General features: G+C 65.3%; 1 protein-coding gene across 1 annotated transcript in view; it reads right to left on the bottom strand.

Annotated features, from left to right (window-relative positions):
* Positions 1–13,230, bottom strand: part of KIF21B (kinesin family member 21B) — a 44,868-nt gene that overhangs the window by 15,266 nt on the left and 16,372 nt on the right. The window contains 16 exon segments of the mRNA XM_059070208.2: positions 483–584; positions 671–865; positions 971–1,118; positions 1,250–1,482; positions 1,865–1,933; positions 2,354–2,461; positions 5,655–5,854; positions 7,549–7,740; positions 8,483–8,576; positions 8,845–8,926; positions 9,273–9,473; positions 9,545–9,608; positions 10,412–10,601; positions 11,638–11,833; positions 12,295–12,410; positions 13,001–13,168. Of these exon segments, the coding sequence (XP_058926191.2) occupies positions 483–584; positions 671–865; positions 971–1,118; positions 1,250–1,482; positions 1,865–1,933; positions 2,354–2,461; positions 5,655–5,854; positions 7,549–7,740; positions 8,483–8,576; positions 8,845–8,926; positions 9,273–9,473; positions 9,545–9,608; positions 10,412–10,601; positions 11,638–11,833; positions 12,295–12,410; positions 13,001–13,168 (2,358 nt within the window).

Genomic DNA, 13,230 nt, shown 5'->3' with positions numbered 1-13,230 from the left:
GTCCCCACGGCCAGCGCTCTGTCGGGCAGAGGGGACAGGGGACCGACACAGGCCAAGGGATGCCTCTGTTCCTGCACGACGCCACTGACCCCGCTCCTGGGCGGAGCATGGCTGTCTGTTCCTGTTGCCCCACCGGAAGCGCGCACGCGCACACACAGACACGCACGTGCGCGTGCGCGTGCACGCTGCTCCCTGCACCTCCGCGGGCTCAGGCCCGGCCCTGCTCTGGATGGGCTCGCACCGGATGTGAGGGTCGCCCCCGACGGAGGCCCTGCTGAGTGCCAGGCGCCGCGCCAAGCCTCTGGCCCCGTCATCCCGTTAAAGCCACGCGCGCAGCAAGCCGTCAGCCCGCTTTACAGCCTCAGCGCTTGCCGGCGCCTGTGCGGGACGCTGGCGGGCGGCGGGCCCCGTGCTTCGCCTCAAGGGCGGGTCACGGGGGCGCCTGCCCGCCGGGCCTGGCAGGAGGCGAGCCGCCGGCCTACCTTGTCGATGGACGCCTTGAGGAAGTTATCTAGCAGGAGGCGGGCTTCGGCCAGGGAGCAGGAGCTGATGACCACCGACGTGTCTGTGGAGTCCAGCTCCTCCTGGGCCGGGAGGCAGAGGGCCCGCGTCACCAGGCAGGCCCCCGCACCGGGCCCGGGCGCCCTCCCGCTCCCCCGCCCACGGCCACCTTGGTCTCCTCCAGCTGCACAATGGTGGCCTGGCAGTCGCCGATGCTGTCGTTGATGTAGTCGATGTTGGCCGCCAGCACCTCGATCTCCTCTGCCAGCTCCTGCAGCCCCTTCTCCTCCTCCGGGCTCTCGGCCTGCAGCCTCTCCCGCTTCCTCCTCAACGCTTCCTGCAGGAGGGACAGCTCCTCCCTTTTCTGGGGGAGGGAGGAGGCCTCAGGCAGGCTGCAGCCCCACCGGCCCGGCCCGCAGGGAGGAGCGGTGGGGGTGGGGGGACAGAGCCAGGCGCGGGGTGGGCCCACCTTGATGAGCCGCTCCATGTCGGCCTCCAGGTTGACAATCGTCATCCTCTGCATGACGATGTCGAGGATCCTCCGCTCCAGCGACTGCCACTTGAGCCTGGCGGCCTTACTGAAGCTCTGGCTGGCCCCCTTCTTCTGGAACTTCTTTCTGGGGGGCCAGAGGCAAAGGGGCGGGGGCAGGACCACCCTCAGCCTCTGCAGCTGCGTGGAGACCCCGACCCAGAGCCGACGGCCGAGGGGACCCTGGCGCTTGCCCCTCCCAGCCCCCGGCCGCCTCACCTGGCAGGGCGGGCGCCAGACACGGTGGGCATGGGGTGGTTTCCCAAGAAGTGGTTGATCTTGCGGTCCCACTGGCGCACGATGCTGGAGACGGAGCGCGCCCCCGATTCGGCCTCGGACGAGGTGGTGCTAGCCGAGACCTCGGCGCCCGAGTCCAGCGTGGGTGGCTTTGGGCCCACTTGGCCCGCCACCCGCTCAGACATGGGCTTGGCCAGACGCCTCAGTGCAGAAACCTGGAGGCCCAGAGGAGCGGGACCCAGTGGACAGGGTGCCCCTGGCCCGCGGAAAGGCCCAGGTTGGGGCACAGGGCAGCGAGGATACAGGGCCGCTCCGTCCTGGCCTGGGTTTGGGACTGAGAAAGGTCCAGAGGGTCTCCAATGTGAAATGGACACCAAAGAGGCTCCCCGTCCTGTTTAAACGTTAACCACTGCGGCAGGTGCCGCAGTGGACCAGAGCCTGCGGCCCACCTCCAGCCTCAGCACTCTAGCTGAGAAAGGCCTTCCCACGGGGAGCCACCCCAAGTTAGCACGTGGCCGGGGGGAGCCGGGGCCACAGGGGGGCTGCTCTCAGGACAGGGGGGTGGGGCAGGGGCCGCGGGGGAGTGGCCGGGCTCACCTCCTGGGTTTTCCTCCTCAGGACCATTTCCTGCTGCCGCTTCTGGGACTCCAGAGCTCGGATCTGAAACTGTGGGTGAGAGGAGAGGGTGGGGTCTACACTCGGGCCCTAAGCCCGTTCCACCCGGGCTGGCCCTGGAGGTGAGAGCCTGGTGCAGCTAAAGCTCGCCGGTAACGGGGACCCAGCGTTTGGGTCCCTTTCTTCACCAGGGCACGTCTCCCGGCCTCTTCTCCCCACCGCGGGGAGGGGCCTCTCTGCAGGGCTGGAAGCTCTTGGTGACCTGGGCAGGGTCCTAGCAGGCAGTGGGCTCGAGGCCTGGCTCGGAAGCCCACGAGGACCAGGCCGGGCTCCTGCAGCCGTCCTGCCCTCCCGCGCAGGGCCGTGCCTCGCCTCTAAGAGCCTCCGTCGCCGCTTAGGCCCACGTGGTCGGGAGGGGCGGCCAGGCGTGCAGGGAGCTGGGGGCCCGGGGACCCGCGAGGCTGCCCTCACCTCCTGCCGCCGCTGCTCCTTCTTGAGCTGCGCGATCTCCCGGCTCCTCTTGGCCTCCGCCAGCCGCCGCCGCTGCTGTTGCTCACGCATCTGCTTCATCAGGGCCACCTGGGGCAGGGTGGGGGCGTGGTGAGGGGAGACCCGAGGCCTGCGCGGAGGGGCTGGCTCGGAGGATGCCAGGCAGCGCCGGAAGCCTCCGGGTGGCAGTGCCTCAGGGGGTCCGGCCCCACCTTGTCCACAGGAGTTGAAGGTGTCCCACCACCTGGGCAACCTACCGAAAGGAGCGGCCTTACTGCCGGCCCAGTCGTGCAGGTGAGACCGCTCTGCAGGGTCCAGCCACGGCCCCCCGCGTCTGCTCACAGGCCCTGGTGGTCCTCACGCAGAGCCACTGCCGGTGCCCAGCCATTCTGGGACCAGCCTGAGTTGCTAGAGACAAGTGGTCCTGCCTGGATGGGACAGTGTTCTCTCTCCCACGCGCGGCCGAACTGCCGACGGGGCGCGTTCCCAGGCCAGGTTCTCACGGTGACGACGATAAAAACCCGCATCATTTACCGAGGCCACACTATATGCCCAGCCCCGTCCTCACGATAATCATACACCACGGGCATCATCACTGCTACGTTATAAATAAGAAAGGAGCCTCAGGGAGACAAAATGACTTAAAGTCAGGAGATCAGTAATGCGTGGCCAGACTTCTGGCCCAGGTCGCTTTGCTTCAAAATCCAGCTCGTACCACGGCCGTGGGGATGGCACCAGGGCAGGTCAGAGCAGAGCTGGCTACCAAGCACAGAGCCTGGAGCCCGGTTCTCGGAGGGCCGGCCAGAGGCTCAGAGAGCATCATCCGGGAGGCCAGGGTGACCCAGCACGACGAGGGGCCGTGCGCTGGGTCCTTGGAGCGCCCAGCCCCCTGGCCCCAGCGCACAGCCTGCAAAGTGCACAGGGGTCAGACTCCTCCCATGTGACGGCGCCATGAGAATCAGGTGCGGGCTGTCCCTCGTCTGCCACCGAGGCCTCAGACGCCCCGGGAATGTCACCAGCCTGCCCTGAGGACAGTTAAGAGAGGAAATGGCCCGGGGCGGGGGGGGGCGGCAGAGGCTGGAGGGACTGCGCTGGCTTCTCCCTCAGAAGCCAGGCTGTGTCGGGGGCGAAGCTACAGAGAGGAGGGCTCCCTGCTGCTGGGCCTTTGGGGGTCCAGAACAAATGCTCCCCCAAAGGGCTGGGGCTGACAAGAGAAGCCAAGCCTGGGCGGGAAGCGGACCCAAGCCCCGCCCACAGGGAGCTGCATGCTCACTGAGAAGGCGGCCCTCGTATGGAGCCGAGGCCAGAGGCTTCCTGGGGAGGAGCGCGTCTTTCTGGACAGAGGTCCATCTGTCCAACTCTGCCTGTGTGGCCGAGTCCCAGGGAGGTCGTCACAGGGGTGGTGGTCTCAGAACGGGTGGGAGCGTTCCAGGCACGTGACAGCACGGCACCCGAGGCCAGCACTGTTCTGACTGTCTCCTCTCCTTAGGACACCTGTAAACCGCAGGGCCTGCCCCTGCACTGTGGTGGGAGGGTCTTGGGCGCTGGCTCTCGCGGCACGTGGTTAGAATCCTTGAGGTCCTTCTGACAGAAACCCTGGGCCCCGGCTGGGCACCCTGGGACCGCCCAAGGGTGCTCTTTTCAGCCTCTTTCCTAGGCTCACAGGAGCACAGTTAGCTGGGCAGGGCGGGGCCCGCGGCTGAAGGGCGGAGCAAGCTGAGATTGAAACCCGGGAACACGCAGGGACCCTCTGGCCTTCACACACATCCTGGGCACTATTATATCATTTTTCCAGGCTTCAGAGCCATAGAAGGGTCCCCTCTCATAGGGATCTACAGTAGGGTCACCTCCCGCTGAGATGACGCCCGGCCAGCACCAGCCAGGACCGCCTGGAGGGCTGTTAGCCAGGGAGCCTCCAGGGAGACAGAGTTAGGACGCTGGCAGAGCCCCCAGAACGCTCCGGGAGCTGCAGACTGTGCAGTGCAGCCCCCCCACGTGGGGACAGCCAAGGCCCTGGTCCCTCCCTCCTACCACCAGAGGGCGCCCGCGGACCCAAGTCCCCCTCTTCCTCCTGCAGCCCGGATCAGCGCCTGCTGGTGGAGGTCCCAGGGGCAAACCGGCTGGCTCCCTGGGGCCAGTGCAGGACGGACAGTCTGAGCAGAGCGACACTGGCCCTCCTCCACCCTAGACAGGCTGATGGGCCCTGGATGTGCGGCCCAGGCGTGGCTGGGGACAGAGCCTGCCCAGGGGAGGCGTCTCGTCTGATGGCTGAGGGTCCACCTGTCAGAATCTGCATCATCACAGCATCACCTCTCTCCGCTGCACACTGGTCAAAGCCAGCCCAGTCGGGCGGTGAGGACACAGTTACTATGGCACCGGGTGCTACGCTCTGTGGAACCTGTTCCCAAGGCCAGCTGTCTGCAGCTCGCTGGGGTCCTGTCCCAGGGCCTGGAGCAGGGCTGCGGGGAGCTGGGGTACACGGGGGGCTGGGGCCGGGGCTGGGGCCAGGGCAGGAACGCGGACCAGGCAGCCAAGGGGACAGAGGACGTAAAGGCAGCGCGGATCTGCGGGCCCAGGCAGGAATGAGGGCCCAGCCGGACAGGGAGGCAGAAGAGCCAGGAGCCAGACTCGAGTGCCCTGGACGACGGCAACTGGAAAAGGGTGGCGGCAGAGAACTGGGTCTGAATCCCAGGGCTGCCCCAAGAGGCGGGAGTCAGTCTCCGAGGAAGCGGCAGTGACACCTGAGCTGCTTTCTCCAGCTCCACCTCGGGACCGAATGCGGTCGTGGTGCTGGGGGACTGGCGGAGAGCCACATCCAGTCGCCACTACATAATAATTATTATTATGAGTACACGCAAAGGTGGCACAGGTGGGAGGCCTCACGTGCACTGTGTGTGGACTGGAGGCCACAGTGGTGGGGCGGGGGCCCTGCGGACCCTCTCCTGCCCCTCCAGGGGGAAAGGTGCTTTCACCCTGGACAACGCCCTAAGAGGACCGGGTCCAGGACCAGGATGGGGCTGAAACAGGCAATGTCGTGTGTCAAGACAAGCAGACACGCTGACAGCAATGATTATTTTTAACACGGTAAGTGGGCCTGAAACTACACCCCTGCCCCCCCAGCCCCCTTTTGCCGCCTACATCTAGGCCCCGTCCCCAAGTTGGCATCACCCAGCCCCGCCCCTACCTAGGCTTTCTTCACCTAGGCCCCGCCCCCACCTTGGCCACGCCCCTGCCCCACCTTGGCCACGCCCCTCCCCAGCCCCGCCCCGGCCCCTGCCCCCACCTTGGCCTTCTTCATCTCAGCCACCTCGGCCTGCAGCTTCTTGAGCTCCCTCTCGTAGCGAGACTGGTTCTTGAGCAGCCGCGCGTGCTCCTTCTGCGCGGCCTGCAGCTTCTGCAGGTCCCGGTTCATCTCCCGCAGCCTCTTCTCATAGTCCGCCTTGATCTTGTTGGCCTTCTCCTCCGTGTAGCACTCCATGGTACCTGCGTGCAGCGGGGCGGCGTCTGCGCAGGTCCCTGGGCCCCAGTGCCCGGGCAGCCTGGGCTCCAGTGTCGGCGCGTGACGTGGGCGAGTCACACCCTCCTCCGCCCGTTCCTTCGCGTGAACAAGGAGGGGCTCGGACTAGACACCCTGGGGCATTCTAGGGACCCTGAAGGGGTGATTTCATCCTGAGATCTCTGAGACCCTGCTCGTCAGCTTGCCATGAGGGGCCTGAGGACCACTCCCGCTGGCTCGGTTCTGACCCGTGATTGGAGGAAAGGGCCGGGACCGGTGGGAAGGGGAAGAGTTAGCAAGAGAAGACGGAGTGAGTGGGCTCGGGAGAAGGAGCGACCTGGGCCTCCACCCTTGACCTTTCCTACCTGAACTGCCAAAGTCTAACAGACACAGCAAACTAGCAGGTGCAAACCCACCTCCTCGACCTCCACCCCCTCACCCAGCAGTCCTCCCCATCTCCGTATCTCATCACGTCCTTCCAGAAGCTCCCTCCCTGGAGGCATCTTTGGCTCCCTTCTCTTAATCCCCCACCAACCAATCAACAAAGGCTTTCATTTCCATCTTCAAAATGGATCCAGAATACGACCAGTTCTCGCTTCCTCCTGTCCAAACCATCTCTCATCAGGACCTTTATAAGAGTTTCCTAACTGCTCTCAAGCTTTCACTTTTGCTTCCCTGCACAGCAGCCAAAGCGATCTTGCCAGAATGCTTTCAAAATTTACATCACGCCCCTTAAAACCCCACACTTCCCACGTCCCTCAGAGAATAAGACAAAAATCCTTCAAATGACTGACACACCTGGTCCGACATTTCTCCTCTGATCTCCTTGACGGCTAGTGTCCCCTCTCACCGTGCTCCAGCCATCGGGGCCCTCGTCATGCCACCAACACGCCCGGTGCACGCCTGCCTCGGGGCCTTGGTATCTTCTGTTCCCCTCTGCCTGCAACGCTCTTCCCCTCACTCATTCTCTGCAGCACGGTCTCACCTCCTTCAAGTCTTTGCTCAGATGCCAGCTTCTCAGCAAAGTCTCCCACGACTATCCTTCTCAACATGCCCACCCCCTCCCCAGCACACCTTGCCCCCTCCCCTGCTGCATTCTTCCATGACACTTATCACGCCCTGACATGCTAGAGGATCTGCCACTTATCTTATTTACATCTGTCCCTCCCCACTAGAACGTGCGTTCCAGAATCTCTAGCATCTAGAACAAGGACCGCTCTGCAAGACGCACTCAGTGCGTGTTTGCTGAGTAAGTGAACGGATGAGTGGATGAGTCATGGGATGAAGGGGCTGAGAGCCACGTAAGGAAGATACATTGTGAGAAGCAGACCTGTAAATGCGATCAAAGGAAACACCCAAGGAGCAAATTCGGGAAGAAAGGCTGAGGGAGTTCACCTTCATGGGCCTGGAGACAGGATTCTAATACTTAAGGCGACGGTAAAAATAACAGAAATGATCAACTGAGAACGTAGCAAAGCGACCAGAGTGGGACACAAGAACTTTCTGACTGAGGGTCTAAGTGCACAGTCCAAGGTCAGAATGCCCCGCCCAGAGGCCCAGGTAACCCGGTGGTGCCCTTCTGACGGGGCGGGGCCCGGGGAGGGGGGGTGTGGCGGGCATGGGGTGGGGCTTTGTGGGGGCGGGGCTTCACGGGGCGGGGCTTCACGGGGCGGGGCCTCACTGAGGTTCTGCAGCACGCGGTCCCGCTCCAGCTGCGTGTCCCGGATCTTGTTCTGCAGCAGGATCAGCTTCTCCTCGTACTGGTGCTTGAGCGTCTGGAGCCGCCGCTGGCTGTTCTCCAGCTCGTCAATCAGCTTCTGCTTGATTTCGATCTCGCACGTCAGGTCGGCCAGGTCAGCCTGGTAGTTCACCTCTGTGGGGGCAGAGACAGGCTGACCGGGTGCCGGGGGCCAGGGGCGTGGTGGAGGGGACGGGCCTTCCCCTGGCCAGCCGTGACCACTCAGTGGCCGGTGGCGAGAGGAAGTGACACATCCCATGGTGGGAAGGAGCTGCCAGGTGGCAACACCCTTTATTAAAGAGCTGCCCGGGAAGTGCAGGCCTGGGCCAGGGGGCTGGGGGCGTGGGGGGGGAACGGACCAGGCGTCCCACCCATCTCTGCTGTGCCCCAGAGGCTGACGCCCACTCGCCGTGGACGACCTGGGAGCCAGCAGGGCTGGAGGAGGGAGGCGACCCAGAGCAGCCAGCAGGACTCTGGGTCAGAGCGGAGCTGAGGGACACACGTCCCGTTTAGAGGAGAGAGCTTCAGAGCAGCCAGACCTAGGTCCAAGGCCCAGCTCTGCATCTCCCACACTGGGGGAGGCCACCAACCCTCGTGAGCTTGCTCTTCGGGGGTGACAGAGGGAGGAGACCTAACACCTCCTCCGTCCAGGCTGGTTGTGAGGGCGCAGAGGCCAGGCACGTGAAGGGGAGAGCTCACCCCAGAGCCCGGCACCAGTGGGTGCTCAGTGGGAGTTTGCTGCTGCCACCGCTTCCCTGCTGCTTCTGCTACTATGGGTTTCAGGTCTGAGCTCGGCCGGGACGCCCGCCGCCCAAGCGGCTTCTCGGGGCCGGCGTGGCAGGCAGCCCCGCCCCAGCACCCCCCCAGGGGCACGCACCCTTGTCCTCCGGGTCGGAGTCCGAGTCCACCAGGCTCTCCTCGCTGCCCGAGTCCTCGTCCTCGTGGCCGCTCTCCTCCGGCTCCTCGTCCTCCTGGGCACCGGGCACCGTCGGGCGGGCGGGGGGTGGGTCGCGGTGCTGGGCGGCCTCTGCTCACCTCCCTCCCGGGAGAGCCCCACCCCCCTCCCAGCAGCCGGGGCAGAGCCCCTCTGTAAAAGCCTCCACCCCATCCCCCATCTGGGAGAAGGGGCTGAAAGATGCACGTCGCCGTGGTGACCAGTCGGATGCCTGGAGGCATCAGGGCCAACGGGAGGCCGACCCCAGCCCCTCCCCGGCACAAGGACGTCTCGGGGACCCTCACCTCCTCGGCCTCGTTGCCGTCGGTCTCCTCGCTGTTCTCCTGTTGGAGTTCTGCCCTCTGTTTGAAGGCTTCCTTCTCTGGGCTGCCCAGGAGTGGAGAGTGGACCGGTTAGGGGACTGACCTGCCTTCAGTGTGTGGGTGGGGCGGGGGGGGATGGGGGGGCAAGAGCGCCTCGTCTCAGGGCCCTGTACGGGGCTGGGCTCTGGTTCTGCAGGGATCCACTGGCTCTTCCCTGGCCCCCAGCTCAGAATGAACCCTGGGTGGACTCCACCCTCCCTCTCCTGGGGTAAAGCCCAGCCTCAGAGGAAGGTGGGAGGCTTCTGCCCGCAGACGAGACCCGCCCACCGGGTCCCCAGGTCACCCGGGGTACGCACAGCCCCTGCTGGGCACAGGGTCCCGGGGGCCGCCTCGGGGGAGCCTCCCCTCACCTCTTTCTCCGCTGCCTGACCTCCTTCTTCTTGAGCCTCTCCAGGTCCTGCTTGGCTCGGCGGATGACCTCAGAGGCGTCCTCCATGGAGCTGCTCGGGACAACCGGGGACGCGCCCAGGGAGTAGGGAGCCCGGGTCGAGGCCCGAGAGAGGCTGCGACGCAGGGACTCGTTCATGGCCTCGCTCTCCAGGAGCTTGGTCCTGCGGAAGGGGGGGCGGTGAGCAGCACTGCCTCGGCCCCCGGGCACCCAGGTGTGCAGGGGCTCACTCACCGCAGCTCCTCGATCTCCCGGATGTAGTTCTGGATCAGGGCACCGATGGCCTCGCTGCCGTCTCCTGAGGGGGTGCCAGGGAGGAAGAACAGTTAAGAAGATAATAATTACAGCGAGGACCTTAGCTCCAAGCTGGTGGTCTTGTATCAGTGCCACCTCCAACAGGGCCTTTTTCAAGGAGGAATCTGCCAAAGAGGGGCTTGTCTGTGGGCACAGAGACACACAGGCGCAGCTGGTAACGGCGAGACTGGAAACAAGCAAATATCCATCCATAGAGGCTGTTACGGTAAATTACTGGTCGCCATCACACGTGGAACACTGTGCAGCTGAAGGGAATTAAGTAGGCTTGTAGGTTTTTAATAGGGGAAGATCCCAGGACTTCCCTGGGGGCGCAGTGGCTGAGAGTCCGCCTGCCAATGCAGGGGACGCGGGTTCGAGCCCCGGTCCGGGAAGATCCCACGTGCCGGGGAGCGACTCAGCCCGTGTGCCACAACTACAGAGCCTGTGCTCTGGAGCCGGTGAGCCACAACTACTGAAGCCCACGCACCTAGAGCCTGTGCTCCGCAAGAGAAGCCACTGCAGCGAGAAGCACCGCAACAAAGAGTAGCCCCCGCTCGCCGCAACTAGAGAAAGCCTGCGAGTAGCAACAAAGACCCAACGCAGCCAAAAATAATGATAACTTTTTTAAAATACAGAAGGATCCCTACGGTGTAGTGCTAAAGTGGAAAGGGAGTCACAGGACAGTACATATGATCGCATTTTCAGAGAAAGAAAACACCGCCCTGCACGGCCCACATCCCGGGCTGGGAGTGGGGCGGAGGGCCCAGGCCACCCGCGCCCGGAGCCGGCCTGGCACTCCTGACTCACCGGCCTTGGCCAGGAGCAGGTTGGCTTCCTGGCTCATGAGCTGTGTGACGCGGCTGTTGATCGCGTCGATGGCCTCCTGCATGGCCTTGACCCGCAGGCGCAGCGCCCCGTTCTCCTTCCGCAGCAACGCGTTCTCCCGGAACAGGTCACTGTAGCCCTCGGTGCCGTCCTCCCCGATCACCCTCTTGCCCTGGGGGGAGAGGCGGGGGGATGATACGCTCTTCCCCGCCACCCCGCCCCGGCCCCGCCCTCGGCGAGGCCGCCCTGCCAACCTCCCGGTGCCGTGGCCCCAGCGACAACAGGAAGTCCACATTTTGTGACCAGCCGCCCCAGGCCACTGCGTTCTCAGCCCACCTCCCTCTCCACTGCCCACCTTCCCGTCTCCCCAGACGCGAACCCGAGGGTCGGAACCCGAAGGGCCCCGGGGGGTGGCACGGAGGAGGACGGCAGTCCGGGTGTGAGACTACAGGGAGGGGTGGGGATTGGAGCACAGAGCCGCCCTCGGTCTAAAAGGCGCGGCCACTGGGGCCGCTCCAGCCAGCTCGGCGCCGGATCGCTGCAGCTTCGGATTTTTAAAGGGAAACGGAAACCCCCGGACTTTCAGAAAGCACGACAACTACGTCGCATTCTTTTAAAGCAAAGGGCGAGTCAAGCCCAAACCCACTCGTGTGCCGGGTTCGGGCCGGGGGCCACGGCTGGTGACTTTTGCCTTAGTCACACAGAATGGGGCGCTCCCCCGGAGGCACTCATTTTTCCTGTCTCTGTCCCTTTGCACGTGGCTTGATGGCGTCCTAGGACACCTGCTCCACCTCCGTTTGCTGGAATCGCATTCACTCTTTAAGATCCGTGTAAAAGGTCCCCTCCTCCATGAGGCCCTCCCTGACCACCTGAGCAAGGAGGGCCAACCCTCTCCCCTGCAGCATCCCCCAGGCGCGCCGGGCCACTCACGTGCTCCCCACCAGCTCTCCTCGTCCTGTGCCGCAGCCCAGACTCTTATCTGGCCCGACGCGGTGTATCCAGCAGACGAGAAACCCCGGTGGGGCGTCTGCCCTATGCATGAGATCTACGCAACCCGGGGTGTGCTCTTCCTTCTCCTGTGTTCTAAGCCCTGAGGGCTCCGACTTCGCACGTGCAGGCCACCCGCCAGGTGAGCCCGGCCGTGGGCGCCGCGGCCGGCGCATGGGGCGCATGGCGACGCCCAGGGCGCAGTGGGGGGGGCCGCTCACCGCCTTGTACTCCATCAGCTCCATCTGCAGGCGCGCGATCTCGGCCCGCAGCGCGCTGATCTGCTGGCTGGTCTTGTCCTGGTTCACCACCACCTTGTTCTTGATGTTGCGGGCGCGGTTGGCGTATTTGAGCGTGTTGAGCGTCTCCATGAAGTCCCGGTCCGAGGGGCTCACGCAGGCGATCATGATGGTCTGGCTGGGGAGCGTGGGGGAGCGGGGGTGGGGAGTGAGGGACTAGAGCACGGCCGGCCCAGGAGCACCACTTCCGAGCAGAGCCCGCTCCCGCCTGGAAGCCCTAAGGACCTGGGCAGAACCTGGGACGTGGGGGTCCGGACTCCCTAGCCAGGTTTCCACTCCAACAGTGGTGACCACAGTGAGGGAGGCCGTGAAGTGTCATCGCCAGAATCCTGGCCCTGTGTGTCCTTAGCGTCCCGGTCTGTCTTCCCATTTGGGCTCTAGCACCTCCTTTAGGACTGTCCCTCACTGCTGTGCAGACGAGAAAGCTGGGCCCGACGGTAGCGGCCGACGGGCACCTCGCGGCCTGCGGCCCACAGGGGCTGGAGGGCCCCCCGTCCACCGGGCCTTCTGGCCCCAACCCTCCCACCAGTGTGCCCTGCGCCTTCACCCCTGCCCCTCCCTGGGGTGGTGGGCGGGTACCTGTTGCCGCCCAGCGAGTCCTGGAGGAGCCGGGTGAGCTTGGAGTCCCTGTAGGGCACGTGCACCACTTTCTTGCTCTGGTCGCCCAAGGCGCTGATCACGTTGCCCAAGGCCAGCTGCGGGGGACAGAGCGCTCAGGGAGGGGGGCGGGGTGCGCTCGCTGGAGAGCGCTCGGGAGGGAGGCGGGGGTGCGCTCGCTGGAGAGCGCTGAGGGAGGGGGAGGCGGGGGTGCGCCCGCTGGAGAGCGCTCGGGGAGGGGGAGGCGGGGGTGCGCTCGCTGGAGAGCGCTCGGGGCGGGGGAGGCGGGGGTGCGCTCGCTGGAGAGCGCTCGGGGAGGGGGGCGGGGGTGCGCTCGCTGGAGAGCGCTCGGGGAGGGGGAGGCGGGGGTGCGCTCGCTGGAGAGCGCTCGGGGAGGGGGAGGTGGGGGTGCGCTCGCTGGAGAGCGCTCGGGGAGGGAGGCGGGTGCGGCCGGCGACTCGACTCGAGAGCCGCAGGACCTGCCCCGCTGACCCCAGCAGCCCTCAGCCTCCCTGAGGGTTTAAAGGCAGATGTGACGGTTGGAGACCTCGTCAGGCCGTCGGGGACAGGGGGAGGGGGAAGGTCCAGAGGCCCAACCGTAGTGACATACGGGGCTCCGGCCAGTAGCCGGCCCAAGGGGCCCTGGGGAGGGTCCGAGGCTGAGCCGCGCTGGCCGCCGCGCGCCTACCAGCCCACAGTTGATGGAGATGCCCTCCTTGGCCCGCTCGCCCGTGGCCCCCGTCCGCTTCAGCCGCTCTGAGCCGGCCAGATCCACAAAGTGAAACTTGGCGGTGAGCGTCTCATACTCGCCCGAGGGAGCGCTGCCCTCAGGAAGCCCGGCCACGGCCTCGTTCAGCTGCAGGGAAGCGGGCGTGTGACTCCGGGCCCCCGCCCACCTTGGGCTCCTCTGCTCTCAGC

The sequence above is a fragment of the Kogia breviceps genome, chromosome 1, assembly GCF_026419965.1.
Source record: "Kogia breviceps isolate mKogBre1 chromosome 1, mKogBre1 haplotype 1, whole genome shotgun sequence".
Taxonomy (NCBI): Eukaryota; Metazoa; Chordata; class Mammalia; order Artiodactyla; family Physeteridae; genus Kogia; species Kogia breviceps.
The sequence above is the reverse complement of the archived record's forward strand: the minus strand, read 5'-3'. Positions and strand labels throughout refer to the sequence as shown.